The sequence below is a fragment of the Danio rerio genome, chromosome 22 (assembly GCF_052040795.2).
Source record: "Danio rerio strain M-AB ecotype USA chromosome 22, GRCz13ab, whole genome shotgun sequence".
NCBI lineage: Eukaryota > Metazoa > Chordata > Actinopteri > Cypriniformes > Danionidae > Danio > Danio rerio.
In genome coordinates, this window is record NC_141042.1 from 5955001 (window position 1) to 5975230 (window position 20230).

The window sequence follows — 20230 nt, forward strand, 5'->3', positions numbered from 1 at the left end:
CCGGTGTCCTGCATATTTTGGTTCCAACCTCAATTGAACACACCTGAACCAGCTAATCAAGCTCTTTCAAGGTATACTAGAAACTTCCAGGCAGGTGTGTTGAAGAAAGTTTGAGCTAAACTATGCAGGAAACCAGCCCTCCAGGACTGATATATATATAGCAACACTGTTTAGATCAGGGGTCACCAATCTCAATCCTTGAGGGCCGTTGTCCTTACAGGGGTAGCTCCAACTTGCATCAACACACCTGCCTGGGTGTTTCAGTTATACCTAGTAAGACCTTGATTAGCTTGTTCAGGTGTCTTTGATTAGGGTTGGAGCTAAACTCTGCAGGACACCGGCCCTCCAGGAACAAGTTTGGTGACCCCTGGTTTAGATGGTTTAACTTCAGTTTTAACCAAATCTGACACAGTAGATACTCTTGACCTATGTCTGTTTTAGTAAACTGGGGCAGCTCAGTTTCTCAGAGTCAAACCGAAACCGGCTGTGGTCTGATTTAACGTGGTCTACAAAGGCATGTGGTGCCGCTCTGCTGAGTGGACAGAAAGGTTGCACAAGTTTGCTTGTTTATTGTGTCGCTTTTGTGGTTGAAGGGCTTCTTCCGGTCCTGATAACATGAACATCTCAAGACCTTTTCCTGTTACTCAATACAGATAATGTTTAAAACAAAGCAGTGAAACCACAAAACAAGTCTATTTCAACTAAAAGAGATACCGCAAACTGAAATCCTGTCAATATTTACTCACTTGTTTTAAACCTGTTTGACTTACTTTCTTAACTTTTAACACAAAAGAAATCTAAAAATGACCATAAATATACAAAGTATTTGTTTTTCCTACTATGGAAGTCAATGCTTTCATAGATATAATAATATATAATATAGATTTCATATAATATAGAAACTCATAAAGGTTTATAAACACTTAAGGGTAATTCAATTGTCCTTTTTGGGTGAACTATACCTTTAAATCTCTGCACCATTTACTATTGACCTTATTTAATACACAAGCAAAATATAACACTACAAAATATAGCAACATTTGCACACTAGCTACAAGAAGATGTTGGGAAATTCATATGATTGACTGTCATAACTAATAAAAATTTAATTTTGCAAAATCTATGCGAGGAGGAGGACTAATGCAATCACAGTGTGCGTATGTGCATGAGGAGGGATGGTAGAAGAGTGTTGGGGTGGGTTCACACCTGCTCGCATTTCCAGTCAGTGCATTGTGCAGTACTGAGTTACCAAAGCTAAAAATGGTGTGCAGGATTGTTTTGCTTTGTTTGTGCTTCTGGCGTCTCGCTGGTAAGTTAATATGCGTTGTATTTTCATTCTTGCAGTTTGACTAAATCAACAATAATCAAAATGGTGACCTTATTTTACAGCAGGCAATGTAAATAAATATCTAGACTTGCATTTACTTGCAAACAATTAAACTTTTCCCAAGTGTTTGGTAAGTTAGATGAGCTGCTTCTCAATTGGAGTCATTTATTTAAGTAATTCCAACTTTTCCCGCATGATTCAGTACTTGCATTTGCGAGATATGAGTTTGTATTTGTGGGTTATCTCAAAACTATCACTGCTTTTTTTCTTAGAATTGTGACTTTTTTTTATCTCTAAATTGACTGATACCTAAAGGTAATGCGTCTAGTGCAGGGGTCACCAATCTCGGTCCTGGAGGGCCGCTGTCTCTGTAGGGTTTAGCTTAACACACCTGTCTGGGTGTTTCAAGTATACCTAGTAAGACCTTGATTAGCTTGTTCAGGTGTGTTTGATTAGGGTTAGAGCTAAAATCTGCAGGACACCGGCCCTCCAGGTTTGGTGACCCCTGGGCCCGTTTTTCAAAAGGTTTATTCCGGATCAAATTGATCCAGATTTAGTAATTCTGTTTTTGCGATCCGTGATCAGGTAATCCAGCTTACTTTTTGAGCCAGTTTTTCAAAGCAACATCGAATTGGATCAATCTCATCCGGATAGGAACTTTTCAGGATCACTAAATCTGGATAACCAGTGCTCAAACAGGAGAGGAAATCACAATGTAGAACTATAGATATGTAAAGAGCGACAAGTAGAATAGCCAGCGTGGGGTCAATATAACTGTAATAAAACGTTTTTTTAATGAAAACTAAGAACATTTTGTAAATATTAAATTAATAATAATAATAAATAATAAAAACAGGAAAAAGCCCACCCCATCCTCTTCCAGCAGTCCGCTCATCTGAGTGTTTTTGATATTAAGTCTTTTTTTTTTATTTACATCTATATTTGAAACTTATTATAAATATCCTCAATGTACAGTGTTATAGGTCTCAGATGAGTGGACTGCTGAAAGAGGATGGGGTGGGCTTTTTCTTGTTTTTATTATTTATTATTATTATTATTTTAGTAATTATTTAAAAAATTTTAGTTTTCATTTCAAATAAAAATAAAGTTATATTGGCCCCTTGCTGGCTATTCTACTTGTCGCTCTTTACATATCTATAGTTCTACATTGTGATGTCCTATGCTGTTTGAGCACTGGTTGTCCAGATTTAGTGATCCTGAAAAGTTCCTATTCGGATCAGATTGATCCAATCCGATGTTGCTTTGAAAATCTGGCTCAAAAAGTAAGCTGGATTACCTGATCACGGATCGCAAAAACAGAATTATTAAATCTGGATCAATTTGATCCGGATTAAACCTTTTGAAAAAACGGGCCCTGATGGGATCAGTTTAATCCAGGTTTTTTGGATCAAAGTGATCCAGATCCTACAAAAAAGGTCTGAAAAACCCAAACTAAAGGTTTGATCCGGATCAAAACCAAGATTGGATTACGTGATCTAATCCGATTATGTAATTCGTTTTTTCTTTTGAAAAACCCATTTTCAAGATTTGATCCAATCCCTTATCCAAAATCCTAGTGGATTACTTTTGAAAAACCGGGCCCTGGTCTAGTGTAATGTGATGTGTGTGTGTTTGTGTGTAATTGCAATAACAATAAATGTATAATTGGTAATGCGACAGGGTTAGCACTGTCACCTCACAGCAAGAAAGTTGCTGGTTCGAGTCCCAGCTGGGTCAGTTGGCATTTCTATGTCCTAGTTTATGTGTGTGAATGTGAGAGTGTATAGATGTTTCCCCATACTGGGAAGGGCATCCACTGCTTAAAACATATGCTGGATAAGTTTACGGTTCTTTCCTCTGTGGCGACCCCTGATAAATAAAGGCTCTAAGCTGAGGGAAAATAAATGAATGAATGATACACACCATGAATGAAAAGAAACATCATTTTCTCGTCTCAAAAAAACATCAAATTGATATTGACGTTAAAAAAAATGCATAAAAATGCAAATTGATTTGATGTCAGCACCTTGACGTCCATTTGACATCCAAAATAACCCATTTGTTTGACCACCAAAATCATGACACAAAAAGTATTGTAATATAATGTAGCTTTAATTCCAAATGACCAGTTTACACTGGATTTTGTATATTCAAATAGGTTCACCAAAGCTCCAAAAATAGCAAGTTATTAAGTTAGAAATGCTAACACAAAGTGTGTAACGTTTTGAGCACACCGGCTCTTCATCAGACTGATAAAGTCTGATGGTCTGATGAAGAGCCGGTGTGCCCATTACACACTTTGTGTTAGCCTTTTTAATTTAATAAATTGGTATATTTGGAGCTTTTGCTGCCTTTTGAACATATTTTCGCACCTTTTATTGTTTGGCTGAGCACTCATTTTGAGCAGGCGTTCCCAAACTTTCAACCCACGACCCCCAAAATAACAATGGTGACCAGTGAATCCCAATATCCTCTAAAGTTGTTATAAATATACAAACTTTTCATTAAAGAGTGAAAACACCAATAGGCCCAAGTCTGTTCTCTGTTTAATTTTGGAGAGCGTCACTGCGAGACCTTCCTCCATATTCAGTCGTGGCCTTTATTTTTAATATACGTGAGTGGCCATCATCTCCTATCTAGTGAAAAAATGCATTTTGCTCAACTGGAACCAACAAAGACCTCCAACATTTGAACTGTTCATAGAACTCTTGAATGAAGCAATGATCTTGGAACAATATACATACTACTTAAAAAACCAAGGGGATGCCTTTCAAAAATTATGGATGCCTCTAATGATCCTCTGACTCTATGAACACATCTGATGTATTTTCATAATATGTGTGACCTTAATCACAGCATAACTTTGTGTACTATGATTTTTGTATTTTGTTTGTATTTTTATTCTTTTTATTATTTATTTATTGATTAAATAAATAATAATTTTTTATAATTTTTTTTCTCTTTGCCTTTTGCTGCTATACTTGTCTACTGATACACTTGCTTTTACCCTTTTTTGTTTATGTTTGTATGTTTATTAAAACCAATAAACAAAAATAAATAAATAAATAAATATACTCGAGTGCCGTAAATGTGTCTGAAAGTTTAATCTGATGCCAAAAATCTATCTGCTGCATCTGACCCTATTGCTGTGTTTTTAATGTAGCGTAATCACCTCAGGGGTTGCAAACAATTGAAAAAACTAAATTTAAACGCTGATGGCTTTTTATTTGCATGTTGATTTTTGTAACCAGTTAAACTCCGCGGACCAGGCAGCGGTACGTCATCGTCTTTCGCTTTAAGATTTAAAGTGCTAGCATTGCACCAGACCCCCTTAAGTGGTTCTGTTTGAAAGTGTGTAATCTATGTTTTATGCACATATGCATCACTTTGGTTTTTATTCTACTGTACAAAAGTTATTTACACTTAAATACACAGTATTTTGGATACCCAAGCTGGGTATTGAACATTGGTTTATTTTCATATTTTTCATATGACACATGTACAAGTTATAGCTCAATTGAAAGCTCTTGCCGGTGCTCATACGGTTCTAGCTTTCTTTTTACTGAATTATATTCACATATCAAACAGTTTCTTAATGAATCTCGGTGTTTCCATGGTGCAAAAGTGAAAACAATACATTTATGATCACTAAGCAGCCCCAGATAGACAGACAGCTGTCATCTCTTACCTTATTCTGTCCACTTTAGGCCCATTTCTCCTCTGTTTTTGAGGTGATGTGCATAAGTAATCCTTTTATACGTCTTATGTGGTCCAAACACAGTGAAATATGTTTGATCAAACAAAAGAATAGTGAAATACGTAAACAAGAATCGATCTCTGTGGCTTGTACAGCACCTCTCATTAGTTGGAATGCAATTAACTTTTGCATAGATTATGGTAGAGACATGTTTCTGTTTCCTATGATTACAGACATGTGCAGGAACCATTAAAATTAATTACAGCACGCTAGACCACACAGAACCTGAAAGGTACACTTTCAAATTTGAGTTCATAAAAAAAAAAATTCAATTCAATTCAATTCAGCTTTATTTGTATAGCGCTTTTACAATGTAGATTGTGTCAAAGCAGCTTCACATAAATGGTCAAATGGTCAAAAAAAATGCAAAAAGCGCCTCTTTTTTTAGGTGTTTTTTATAACACAGACAACATATACAGTTATTTTAAACACTTTCAATAGTGTTCTAAGAAAGGGTTTTCTTTAAGATGATACCAAATTTTTGCATTTACACTTCTGCATGTGGATTTGGGAAGCTTTTAAATTTGGGTAGGCAAAATCGGAAATCCCAAAATAACACTATTAATTACTATTTTTCCTTCTGTAGACTATGGATAAAATATAGTAATTCTAATAGCTTTGAACTTGACTTTTTGGAAAGTTTTGCATTGCTGCAATGTACGTAAGCTACCTTTATGTCAAAACAACATCAGAAAAAATTAAAAAATCTATTTTTGATGTATTTTTTAGGACAATATTAGAGTTTGATGTCAGTTTGACATCAAGGTGGTCGATTGACATCAAATTAGTTGGGATTGTTTTTTTTTTTTGTTTTTTACATTGTTTTTATATCAATGTGTCATCAATGCAGGTCAAGCTGGTTTTAGCAGAGAGTTTTTTCTCAGCATGATGTTGCAAACTGTTATTTTCTTATCATATTATTTTACTTTTAATATATTGTCATAAACACACAGGTTTGTATCACAAGTAGTTTGCCGGTTTACTGCCATTTGTCATCACTTACCCAAATAAATTAGAAGTTCTAACACAATCAACTCTGATTCAATGATTTATGCTACGCTAAGCTAAGCTAAAAGTACTCCTGCCAGACCTGTAGATTGGCTAAAATGGTAAAATTCCACTGATTAACTTTAGGGGAGTTGTAAAATAAGCTTATTTTCCAAAAATGTAGTGTTCATTCAAGTGCTTACTGTACATTGGTAATTGAGACAGTTTTCCCATGTGTTTCAGGAGTGTTTGGTGTTGAGATCGATGAGACCGAGTCTCTGTCTGTGATGGAGGGTGATTCTGTCACGCTACAGACTGGCGTGACTAAAATACAAGAGGACGATCTGATCATGTGGATGTGCGGAGATCAGTGTATCGCCAAACTCAACATATCATCCCAAGTCATCTCTGAAATGGACAACAGATTCAAAGACAGACTCATCCTGGACCAGACCGGGTCTCTGACCATCAACAGCACCAGGACCACAGACTCTGGAGTGTATAAAGCACAGTTGATTGGTCAAAAAGTGTTCAAGAAGACTTTTATTGTCACCATCATTGGTGAGTATGCTCATAACTTATATGGGGGTCACACCAGACGTGAAGCATCGCATCACTTGGTTTAGATTAATTGTGTTGGCTTGAGAAAGCCAACATACTGTTACACTACTCTGTCCTTGAAAACAAACGTATCTCCTTCTAGGCCGTTCATGCCACAAGGCCCAAATGTGGTCAAAATGTGCCTTCTGCATTCAAGATTGTTGCTATATCTCCTCATGCCTATAAGACTTATCTTTTTTTAAATAAAAAAATGTTAAATATTAAATTTTTATAACCCGGGCATATAAAAAAATTATACAAGCCCCAAATTTTCCAAAAGCTGTATTTAGATGCGTTAGATTTTGTTGCTATATCTTTAAGGTTTATCAGACTTATAGTTTTTCAATAAATACTTTTTAAGCATTATTTTTCTCAAAATATGGCAAGCCATTTTTGACTTAAACTCCATATTTTTTACTGATATGGCAAGCCATTATTGCATGTATCACTTTTACACTTATTAAGCATTGTATTTTCAAAAAAATACCGCAAGCCATTTTTACATAATGTTCATTCCCTTAGTCCCTTTATTAATCAGGGGTCGCCACAACGGAATGAACCACCAACTTATCCAGCATTTGTTTTACACAGCGAATGCCCTTCCAGCCGCAACCCAACACCAGTAATACATAATGTTCAAGTCTAGTTTTTGACACTCATAAAGACTGTCATAGAAGCATCGGGGTTGATTTAGATCACTCATATTGCCAAGAAGCTTTGATGTATCATCACTAACCTGTCAAATAACCCCATAGCAATAAAACAGTATAACCTAGCAACCATTTAAAATAGCAATATCTCTACATCAGAACATCGTAGGGACCTGGGCATTGGCTTGTTTGACTCGTGCTAGCAAATGGGACTTCCTGTTTACTATGCATGGTAACAATGATAAAGGAAGCCAAGTGCTAATAACGATTCGTTACATTCTATGAATGATTATCTAAATGCAATAACATATGCTAGAAATGCCTACTAAGTATTAGCATTTGATCAAACATGTACATGAGCATTGCCATTTAGCAACTGCTTAGCAACCACCTAACCATGCCATAAACGTTTTAGCAACTGCCTAGCAACCACTTAGCAACTGCCGCCGTGCTTTCTGCCAACTGCCATTCCCAGTCCTAGTGCAGTCACGTTGGCTTTCTCAAGCCAACATCAAAGTTTATCAATAAACTTTAGGTTCTAGTTTAATTTATACTTCTACATCAATAGGGTATATGCCGAGCTAGTGCTGTTCCCATGCTGATACACTTCCGGTGACCTGTTATTGTGAACTTTTATCCATTTTATACGGTTCCTTATACAGCATCGATGTTGTAATGTCATTAAAATACATTCAGTTAAATAAACTTTAGCATTTATTTGGTTGCTCAAGCGTAAAACGAGACAAAAAGCTGTTTACTCACACTCGCCCGTCAGAATCGGCAGGCTAACGCAGAAGCTCCATTGAATATACTGGGGTAAAATAAATGCTCATATTATAAAGACATGACAGGGGAAATGTAATTTAATGCAGTGCTTCTTGTACAATCTGAGACCCACTTTAAATCGGATATCACTCAGCTAGTGGAGATCGCTCATTTTTAAAGGAAACAGACCTTAAACGCAGCGGATTTTGCATTGGCATTCAATTCGCCGGAAGCGCTTAACCCAGGTTACTGGCAAATTAAAAGTCCTATTAGCATGCTTCGGCATATACTCCATTGCATGGGGTAGGTTCAGCATTGCCTTTGTACAGTCGCATAACCTTCGGCATACCCTGACACCCTCCTCTCAAAAGTGTAACTATACATCCCACATAGCAAAATTTTTCTGGCCCAGATCTGGCCCACACTATCAGCTATTGCTTGGCCCACATGCTGCAGTGAATTACAGTATAAGTCTGGCTTCCATACAAGAGCCAAACGTGGACCATATCTGGGCCAAGTTGATAACCCATAACTGGGTCTGAACTGGGCCAGATATGTTGGTGTATTACGACTGCAATGAACTTGATAAACCCATGAAGCATTTAGTTTTATGGTCGTGCTTTTTCTCAGAGTGACCTGATTGGTAGAATTTTTTCTTTACTCAAAAAAGATTTAAATTTATTGTTACAGCTGTTATTATTTTTATTATTATCATTATTATTAGTATTATTATTATTACCAGCATGAGTATATTATAGTTATCAAGTTACAGTAATAATCTATCATACATATCTTTAATATTATTCTTCCATGTGGGTTTGTATAATTCATAATTAGCATTGATATAGTGTTTTCTTTTTTATTTATTTAGTTTTTATTATTATTATTATTATTATTATTATTGCTTATTCTCATTGCTTTGTTTGCTGAACTTTATTTTTCTTCTCTCTTATTGTTTCTTTTCTTTTTCTTCTACTCCTCCACTTCCTTTTCTGTTTTTATTTATGTATGTATTTATTTATTTTTTATTTTTTATTTTTTTTATTATTAGTATTTTATTAATTTTTGTTTATTATCATTAGTTTATTTTCTCTTTTCCTCTCTCTCCCATTCTACTTACTACTATTATTATTTGTTATTATTATTATTATTATTATTTATTATTATTATTATTACTTGTCCTCTCCCTGATTTCCCATCCTCCCCTCTCCTCGACACCTTTGTCATAAATGGTATTACTTTTATTTTTTGTAATCATTATTATTATTATTACTGTTCTGACGTGTCCTGTTATCTTTCCATTATCATTATTACAAGTATTTATACCATTATCATTATAAAGGTTGCAGTTGTTGTAGTTGTAGCGGTAGTAGTTGTAGTAGTAGTAGTAGTAGTAGTTGTAGTTGAAGTAGTAGACAGTGTAATAGTATCGATTGTTATTGAGTAATTGTTACGGAGATTATTGAAGTAGTAGTTCATGTAAGTAGTAGCAGAAGTAGTAATGGTGTGGTAGTTACAGTAGTAGTAGTAGTAGTCGTTGTTGGTGTAGTAATATCAGTAGTAGATGTTGTTGATGTATATGTAGTAGAAGTGATTGTGGTGGTGGTAGTAGTAGTAGTAGTAGTAGTAGTAGTAGCAGTAGACGTTGTTGTATTAGTTGTAGCAAACGCTATAGTAGTATCAGCAGTGGTAGTAGTATCAGTATTAGTAGACATTGTAGTAGTAATAGTCGTGGTTGTGGCTGTAGTAGAAGCAGTAGTAGTTGTAATATAAGTAACTTTTTGTAGTGGTAGTTTGTGTAGCACTTGTGATTTATTATTATTGTTGTCAGTTATTACTGTTGTCCCTTCTTTCTTTTTACTCTCATTTTTACTATCATACATTAATAAGCATTGTTGTTACTCCCTACCTCTGACTGGTTTCTTTCTATATGTTTTATCTATATCTGTGACACTTGCTTCATTTATTTACTGTTATTGTTCCTTATGTATGTACTCTGACCTGTCCACCAAGTTACCTTTACATGCATACACACACTCACACGCACACACTCAAGCACATACCAGTACATGACTATATTGTTGTTGTTTTTGTTTTGTTTTTGTTTCGTTGCTTTGTATTTGTTATTTGTTGACGTTTTCTTGTATTTGTATGATTTTTGCATATTCTAATAAAAAAAAATAATAATAAAAAAAAGATTTAAATGTATTTTAAATGTGAGTCAAGATAGGCCAAAATTACGAGGCCCACATAGATACTACATTTGATATCTGGTTTTGTGTGTTGCCACCTCTGCAAAACCTGGACCATGTTTGGCCCACATGCTGTATGCCAGTGTCGAACGAATGCCTGCTGTGCCAGCTTTATGGCAAATCTCGGCCAGAATTCTTTGCTACTTGGGATGTACCAACAACTTGGAGTACAAGATCTCCCACATAGCAAGATTTATTTGACCCCCACAATCAGGCTTTGCTTGGCCCACATGCCGCAGTGAATTACGGCTCATTACTGGACCAAGTTTGGCTTCCAGACAAGGGCCAAACATGGACCATATGTGGGTCACGTCACAACCAAGTTAATAACTCATAACTGGGCATGAACTGGGTCAGAGATGTTGGTGTGACACGATTGCAATGAAATTTAAAAAACCCATGAAGCATTGCGCTTTAGGCTTTGGGTGTGTGTGTATATATACACAGGGCTTAACATTAACACCCGCCAACCCACCAAATGCGGGTAGATTTCAGCTTTGGCGGTTTAGACAGTCACTCCCACTAGCCACTTTGGCTGGTTGAAAATATTTTTTAAATTGTGGTTTGAGTATTAGTCACCCAATATGTGTGCAAATGTGATCTTGGAATTGAGAAACAGCATGACTAACAAAAATAATTACTTTCGCGCGAGTGATGATTACTCGTGCTAACAGCTGAAGTGATGCGCACGACTGTTTTAAAGCCAGTGCGCACTCCTGTTTCCTTGCTTGAAGCAACCGTGCCTGGAACACAACTGTGATCGGTTCTCTTTTATATTTTATATATATATATATATATATATATATATATATATATATATATATATATATATATATATATATATATGTATATATATATATATATATATATATATATATATATATATATATATATATATATATATATATATATATATGTATATGTTTGTTTATTTTTTATTGTTAAATTGCAAATATTTCTGCAATGCTTCATTTTTATTTGCAGTTTTTTTTTGTTGCAAATTTCATTTTATTTCTCAAAAACTAATTTTTGCTTTGCATTTTTTTTATATTTGCATTTATTTTAAATTTTTTGCTCAATGCTTTATTTTTTGTTTGCAAAACTTTCTTTTATTTTGCATGTATATATGGCCCTAGATTGACTGTACCTGGCCTTCAAAAATAAAGTAAAATAAACCAATATATGGAAAAAACCCTTCAAATGTTTTTTAAAACTTTTTTATTATTCTAGCCAAAATAAAACAAATAAGACTTTCTCTGGAAGAAAAAACATTTTAGGAAATACTGTTAATATTTGTAATATTTTTCATATGACACATGTACAAGTTATAGCTCAAATGAAAGCTCTTGCCGGTGCTCATACGGTTCTAGCTTTCTTTTTACTGAACTATATTCACATATCAAACAGTTCCTGAATGAATCTCTGTGTTTCCATGGCGCAAAATTGAAAACAATACATTTATGATCAATAAGCAGCCCCAGATAGACAGACAGCTCTCATCTCTTACCTTGTACTGTGCACTTCAGGGCCATTCTCCTCTGTTTTTGAGGTGATGTGCATAAGTAATCCTTTTATATGTCTGACGTGGTCCAAACACAGTGAATTAGGTTTGATCAAACAAAAGAATAGTGAAATATGATATATTTGTTTATTTTTTTATTGTTAAATTGCAAATATTTCTGCAATGCTTCATTTTTATTTGCAGTTTTTTTTTGTTTGCAAATTTCATTTTATTTCTCAAAAACTAATTTTTGCTTTGCATTTTTTTTAAATATTTGCATTTGTTTTACATTTTTTGCTCATTGCTTTATTTTTTGTTTGCAAAACTGTCTTTTATTTTGCATGTATATATGGCCCTAGATTGACTGTACCTGGCCTTTAAAAATAAAGTAAAATAAACCAATATATGGAAAAAACCCTTCAAATGGTTTTTACATTTTTTTTATTATTCTAGCCAAAATAAAACAAATAGGACTTTCTCTGGAAGAAAAAATATTTTAGGAAATACTGTGAAAACTTCCTGGATCTGTTAAACATCATTAAGTTAATGCTTAAAAAAGAAATAGAGGGTGAATAATTTTGACTTCAACTGCACATTTCCATTTGGTGTGACCCCAGCATTATACAGTACAAACATTCATTCATTCATTTTCTTGTCGGCTTAGTCCCTTTTTAAATCCGGGGTCGTCACAGCAGAATGAACCACCAACTTATCCAGCACGTTTTTACGCAGCCGATGCCCTTCTAGCCGCAACCCATCTCTGGGAAACATACACACACACTCATGCTCATACAAAACGGACAATTTAGCCTACCCAATTCATCTATAACGCATGTCTTTGGACTGTGGGGGGTGGGGCCTTCTTGCTGTGAGGCGACAGCACTACCTACTGCAACACTGCGTCACCCAGTACAAACATACATCTGTGTATTTTCTTGATTTTAAAGAAGAGTTTTCCTCATGTTTTCCAGCTCGTCTTCCCAAGCCTGCCATTAACAGCTACTGTCCACAAAATCCTTCATCGTCAGGATCCTTAGACTCTAAATGTGTCCTGCTGTGTTCAGTGGTGAACGTGAGCGCTGTGAGTCTCTCCTGGTACAAAGGAAACAGTGTATTGTCCAGCATCAGTGTGTCTGATCTCAGCATCAGTCTCACTCTACCTCTGGAGGTGGAATATCAGGATGAAAACACCTACAGCTGTGTGATCAACAACACCATCAGCAACCAGACCACACGTCTGGACATCAGCACACTCTGTCAGCCATGTTCAGGTAGCATCATTACTAAACGTCAATGTAAATAGTACTGCATCAGTTGATATTTATTTATTATATAAAATTGTTGTTCTCTAGATCATGTCTGCTGCTGTGACTCAGCTGAAGCTGCGATCCAATTGGTCCTTTCTGCTCTGGTGGGCGTGGCTACTGTAGCCGTCTTGGTTTATGATTTCAGATCCAGAAGAGCTGAACAGAAAAGCCGCAGGCCATCATCTAATCTTCAGGAAACAGACATTAATTTATTACAACAGGACTAAACGAAGTATTTTAATCTAAACGATTAATGCTTCAGCCGCTCAGTGGTTAGCACTGATGCCTCACAGCAGGAAGGTTGCTGGTTTGAGTCCCGGCTGGGCCAGTTGGCATTACTGTGTGGAGTTCTCTGAGTGTTGTCGTGCTACGGTTTTCCCCACAGTCCAAAGATATGCGCTACAGGTGAATTGGGTAAACTAAATTGGCCGTAATGTGTGAGTGTAAATGAGAGTATATGGGGGTTTCCCAGTACTGGGTTGCAGCTGGAAGGGCATCCGCGGTGTAAAACACGTCAGAATAGTTGGCAGTTCATTCCACTGTGGTCACCGCTGATAAATAAGGCACTAAGCCAAAAGAAAATGAATGAATGAGTGTTTAATGCTTCTTCCTAAACAATAGATATGACTAAAGTCATGTTCTTCACTTATAATATTGAGTCAGTCATCTAACACAGCTTGCACGATATGCTGTTCATAACTAATTAAATCATAATACTTTACATCCATGTGTACTTTCATCTATTTTGTGCCTACAAAGCTTTTTGTTTAATGTGGTCTGGCAATGTAGGTAGCGGACCTGTTTCTTGGTCCTGTCTGAATTTAACTCATGACAGGATGTTGCTTAGGTGTGCTAAATCAACTTCCGAAGAACTTTAGTGGAAAGATATGCACTCATGTTTTAGGTCAGGCCAAAATGACAATTCTGTTTTCATTTACTCTAGGGCCGCACAATATATAACTTCAGCATGGATATCGCAATGTGTTCCTTCGCATGGGTGTGCAATATGGAGTTTGTATTATAAATGATCATTTGTATGTGTCTTTGAGCCCTATGAGGATTTTTAAAAGCATTCAGGCATAATAAATTGTACCATTTGTTAATTAATGAATGATTGATGTTTCTGAATTATGATGATGATAAAGATGCCCTTTATTTGTCACATGCACTGACATGTAGTGAAATTGGACCCCCCAATTGTATCTTTTTATTGTTTTTATAGATTGCTTATTAGATTTTATAGAGATGCACTTCTATTGCAGAATCATCCCAATCAATCTAACATTATAAATTCTTTCCAAATGCACATATTAAACCATCTGCATTGTTTTCAATTCGCAATATATATTGCAGTATAAAAATATTGCAATGTCTAATTTTTCCGATGTTGTGCAGCCCTGATTTACTCACCATTCATCTGTTACAAACTTGTTTGGGTTTCTTGCTTCTCTTAAACACACGAAAAAAAGACGTCTTGAAGAAAGCTGTAACTATTGACTTCCATAGTATTTGTTTTTCCTACTACAGTTACTATGGAAGTAGGTTTTCAGCTTTCAGAATACTTCTTTAGTGTTCAACAAAAGAAAGAAACTCGAGCGCGAGTAAAAAATTGTGAGGAAATGTTCATTTTTGAGTGAACTATCCCTTTAAGGTAAGGGAGTTAACATTTTTAATTGAATCAAATGAAGTTTTCTAGTACAATTTACACTTACATCAGTCAATCGGAGCACCCGGAGGAAACCCACCCAAGCACGAAGAGAACAAGCAAATTCCTCACAGAAATGCCAACTGACCCAGCCGAGGCTCGAACCAGCGACCTTCTTGCTTTGATGCGATTGTGTTACCCACTCCGTCACCATGCTGGCATATTTCCTATTAAAAGATTATTATTATGGTTGTTGTTGTTATTATTTTACAATTTCCTTCCTTTTTTAGTAAGATATCACAGCCAAGAGAGGTAGCAGAGAAAAAAAGATGATTTGGCGTCCTCTAGCGTCCTGAACCTCTATTAACACTCCCCACCCCCAAACGGCATGTAGCATTGTGGTGTAAGAGATGTTTTTTTATGTGCACGTTTCAATTAAATTGAAAGCAATGTTATACAGATATTTAGAAACAAAAAAGTATGGAAAAGTTACATCTGAGAATCTATCAAACAACCATAATTTCTATTTAATAATTTCTGTTGAATAGTTCACTAACCTAATGTCTAAAACCATACAGTAGATTAAGATCTTGAGATGACAATCTGTGATCTTTCACTTCACCAAGAGCACCACAAAGTACTTTCAGTTTCACTTTTTGTTTGATCTCTTGAAAATCTGATTAAGGTTGCCACGACATCGTTGTATTTTATTTATCGTTGCATTTGTATTTTTATAAAAGCAATTTGTTAACATTAAGCACAACAGTTGGTTTTGATTGACGTCTCAAATGAACTAGCTGAGTAAAATGTGTTTTCTCATGCATCAATTAAACACCTACACTTCTTTCTACGTAACCACTATTTTGTTAGTCATACTGAAACCTGTTGCGGTCTCATTTATTGAACTGGAACAACACGTGGTTCATTTGTTGGGTGGACAAATAGCTTGCTTGTGCATAAGATTTACTACTATTTACTACTTAAATGTGCCAAAACCCACTTTCACTAAAGCAGTCCGTTTTATTCACAATTAAATATCGGACGTTTCCTTAAATTAGTATTTGACATCTGTAAAATATTTTGGGTGGCTCAGTGGTTAGCACTGTCACCTCACAACAAGAAGGTCGCTGGTTCGAACCTTGGCTGGGTCAGTTGGCATTTCTGTGTGGAGTTTGCATGTTCTCCCTGCGTTCGAGTAAGTTTCCTTCGGGTGCTCCAGTTTCCCCCACGGTCCAAAGACATGCAAGTGGTGCTCGCTGCAGAGCCATTTGGGCGAGCTGAGCTCCAGCGAGGGATGCGGTACAGGTGAATTGAGTAGGCTAAATTGTCCATAGTGTATGAGTGTGAATGAGTGTGTGTGGGTGTTCCCAGATATGGGTTGCGGCTGGAAGGGCATCCGCTGTGTAAGACAAATATTTTTGATGTCTTTGACAATTCAAAACATGAGCTGAAGACAGGGCCAATTGACTCCACAACCCACCAGGGGGGAATGCGTGAAAAACCAGTTCCTGCTGCATTTGCATCTGAGTATGCTGAAACTCAGCTTCATCCCCCCAACTCACGCATATGGTCATTTCAATGTTTGAATGTTCTAGATTAACCCAAGTGACTTTAACTATTATGTTTGATATCATTTGAAATGTCTCAGTGCGATTGGTACAATGGTCTCATCCTCTCAGAAATAGACATAATCAAAACAATAAATATATTACTTCAGGCATCTTTTGAACCACTGTGAAGGGTGTGACTTTTATATACACACACCCCCTTCCTTGAGGGAATTCTTGGATTATTTAAGGTAAGGTCTAAGAAAGACTCAGGGCGATTCTGCCTAACCAGATCAGCCGATAACATGGCTTGTTCCATGTTATGTATATTTCAAAGTCAGGAATGCATCTTTTTCATCTTGGATTTATCTTTGATAATTTGATGTTTTGTATTGATCGTTTATGAATTGACTGATTGAATTGGCATAATACATTTACCTGACTAATAAATTGTAATGTTCTGAATTATTCAAACAGAGTTCGTGTTATTATCTTTAATAGATTGTGGTAATTTCATAGCACCACAAGCCCCTGTTCAGGTTAGTAGCGGACTAGAACACGGTAGACGGAGCATTGCGGCACGCTATATGATGTCTCTAGAGCTCCGACTAACAAATTGACATTTATTCATGTATACTTAGGCTGTAAAAGGATATCTAAGGGGATAGTCCTTCACCCGATAAACTTTTAATACTATTTAGATAGTATAGTGATTATTCAAAGTTACTACTAGTTTAAGTACGACTGGTCTGCTTAATTCTATAGTAATGATCGTTATATGACTAAATAGCTCTGTCTGATTTAGGAGGTAGCAGACCTATGGGGACCGCATAAAAAATATCCTAATCTGAGTAAGTAGGGTTCTGCCTTTTTAGGATAGCGGTCAATCGCCATTGTTTAGTGACCAAGACTGACATGCTTGTGCTTAAGAAATTGTATACTCGGCCGGTACAAGATTCAGGATGTTATAGAGATCCCAATGAACGAGAATAACATAAAATGATGAACCGAAGAGAATATTCAATCATAATCTAAATTAATGTGAACGGAAACAAAATAACCTTCTCAATGTTTTATAATTGGAGTCAGATAAAACGAGGATAAACACATTAATATTCTAAACCATCTCATACTAAAATTGGAGTCAGATATGAGTTAAGTTTAATATAAATCAACATTGTGCACTGGAAAGACCGAACATGCAGTGAACCTTCATCCACCATTGGATACCGTCATTGGACCAACTGGCTGGACCTTACAGCTGCGTAAAACGTGCTGGATAAGTTGGCATTATATAAATGAATTTCATACAAATTTCTAGAAAGTCAAAAGTGTACATAAATTTTTCTTATTTTTTAAGCTTTGCTTTTAAGCTTTGCTCAAATGTTTTGGGTATCCTTTTACAATCTTCTCACAATAGTTTGAAGGAATTTTGGCCCATTCCTCCTGACAGAATTGGTGTAACTGAGTCAGATTTGTTGGCTGTCTTGCTCACACAAGCTTTTTCAACTCTGCCCACAAATTTTCTATATGATTGAGATCAGGGCTTTGTGATGGCCACTTCAAAACATTCACTTTGTTGTCCTTAAAGCACAATTTAACTAATTTGTCAGTATGCTTAGGGTCATGGTCTGTTTGGAAGATTTATTTGTGGCCAAGTTTTAATTTCCTGGTTGATGTCTTGAGATGTTGCTTCAGTATTTCTACATAATGTTCTTTCTTCATGATGCCATCTATGCTGTGAAGTGGACCAGTCCCTCCTGCAGCAAAACAGCCCCACAACATGATGCTGCCGCCCCCATACTTCACAGTTGGGATGGTGTTCCTAGGCTTGTAAACTTTCTGCTTTGTCCTCCAAATGTAACACTGGTCATTATGGCCAAACAGTTTAATCTTAGCTCCATCAGAGCACAGGACATGTCTCTAACAATTATTCTTTTTCCCAGTGTAATTCAGCAAATTGTAATCTGGCTTTGTTGTTGATTCTGGCTTGTTGATTTTTCCATGTTGTCACACAAGGAAGCAGTGTGTTTGAGGTTTTCCTTAAAGACTACTCTACAGTTGTGCCTCCAATTAACTCAAATGTTGTCAATTAGCCAATCAGAAACTTCCAAAACCTTGACATCATCATCTGAGCTTTTTTCAGAGGCAGAATAATCTTATTGTATGTAAACTTGACTTTCAAGAAAAGTCACAACAACTTCTCAAAAAATCTCTCTCTCATTATTCTGCTATAAAGTAGAACAGAAATACATTTGCGACCCCTAACTTACCTAAAAGAGAGAAAGTTTAGTCACATTAACTTCTCACTTTATTTAAAATGGTTATGTGTCTCTTTATACAGTGTATGTAAACTTCTGGTTTCAACTGTACATACATAAAATGCATACACTTCACAAACTGTTATATTCATATGCAATTTTAAAAAGGTGCGTCTGAACACGCTTTTTAAAAACATGAATGCTGCTCTCATTTCATTTGGGAGACAATTCCAAAATTTTGGAGCATAGCGACTAAAAGAGGTGCCACATCAGATTTACAGAGTAAAATTCTAAAAGTCCAGCACTAGAAGAGCGTAGCAAACGGTTTGGATTATATTTTGATAAGCAGTCAGAAATGTAAGAAGGTGTCATTTTAATACCTATTGACATTTAAAGATAGTTTTTTTTTTTTTTTTTTTTGTATTTCAAGTTTTAAAATAGTGGTTTTCAGCTAAAATGTTCATTTCATGAGTGTACATAATAAACATTTGTTGAATTTTCTTCAACTGTAAGACCTTTTAAATGGAAAAGGAATTATTTCTTCAAATAAACACAAAGTATGTCTTCATTTTATTATGTAATGTGTCATTATTTTCCAAGTAGACAATTAGAATAATTAAAGTTTTGCGTAATATAGATGTCTGAGTGATTGTTTATTAGAATGATTAACAACATTGCTGTTTGAGCATAATATGTCACTTCATGAAAGCAAATTATAAGCACTAATGCCTTTTCACAAACTATTTAATCCTCCTAAAAGGACAATATATAGTTACATTTGTAGAATTAAACATTTGTAGAATTTACTTCAGCTCTAAGGCTTTTAAAATGCAAAAGGAATAATTTATGCTAATAAACTCAAATTACACTCACCGGCCACTTTATTAGGTACACCTGTCCAACTGCTTGTTAACGCAAATTTCTAATTAGCCAAACACATGGCAGCAACTCAATGCATTTAGGCATGTAGACATGGTCAAGAGGATCTGCTGCAGTTCAAACCGAGCATCGGGAGGGAGAACAAAGGTGATTTAAGTGACTTTGAACGTGGCATGGTTGTTGGTGCCACACAGGCTGCTCTGAGTATTTCAAAAACTGCTGATCTACTGGGATTTTCATGCACAACCATCTCTAGGGTTTACAGAGAATGGTCTAAAAAAGAGAAAATATCCAGTGAGCGGTAGATCTGTGGGCACAAATGCCTTGTTGATGCCAGAAGTCAGAGGAGAATGGCCAGACTGGTTCCAGCTGATAGAAAGGCAACAGTAACTCAAATAACTACTCATTACGACCGAGTTCTGCAGAAGAGCATCTCTGAATGCGCAACATGTCCAACCTTGAGGTGGATGGGCTACAGCAGCAGAAGACCACACCGGGTGCCACTCCTGTCAGTTGAGAACAGGAAACTGAAGCTACAATTCACACAGGCTTACCAAAATTAGACAATTGAATATTGGAAAAACGCTGCCTGTCTGACGAGTCTCGATTTCTGCTGCAACATTCGGATGGTCGGGTCAGAATTTGGCATCAACAACATGAAAGCATGGATCCATCCTGCCTTATCAATGGTTCAGGCTGCTGGGGGTGGTGTAATGGTGTGGATATTTTCTTGGCACACTTTGTGCCCATTA

At 36.1% G+C, this 20230-nt stretch overlaps 1 protein-coding gene across 1 annotated transcript; it reads left to right on the forward strand.

Annotated features, from left to right (window-relative positions):
• Positions 1-1198: 1198 nt before the first annotated feature.
• LOC110438292 (Immunoglobulin domain-containing protein) lies at positions 1199-15613 on the forward strand. Its single transcript, XM_087303805.1, has 4 exons — positions 1199-1309; positions 6315-6632; positions 12811-13110; positions 13192-15613. The coding sequence occupies exons 1-4, from the start codon at positions 1261-1263 to the stop codon at positions 13371-13373; spliced, it is 849 nt and encodes a 282-aa protein (XP_087159931.1). The 5' UTR covers positions 1199-1260; the 3' UTR covers positions 13374-15613.
• The last annotated feature ends 4617 nt before the right edge of the window (positions 15614-20230 follow it).

Bases quoted from the DNA above. Each gene is read 5' to 3' on its own strand.
- LOC110438292 (XM_087303805.1), top strand. From the start codon at position 1,261: ATGGTGTGCAGGATTGTTTTGCTTTGTTTGTGCTTCTGGCGTCTCGCT. The intron at 1,310-6,314 runs GTAAGTTAATAT...CATGTGTTTCAG, and splicing joins GTGCTTCTGGCGTCTCGCTG to GAGTGTTTGGTGTTGAGATC. The intron at 13,111-13,191 runs GTAGCATCATTA...GTTGTTCTCTAG, and splicing joins ACTCTGTCAGCCATGTTCAG to ATCATGTCTGCTGCTGTGAC.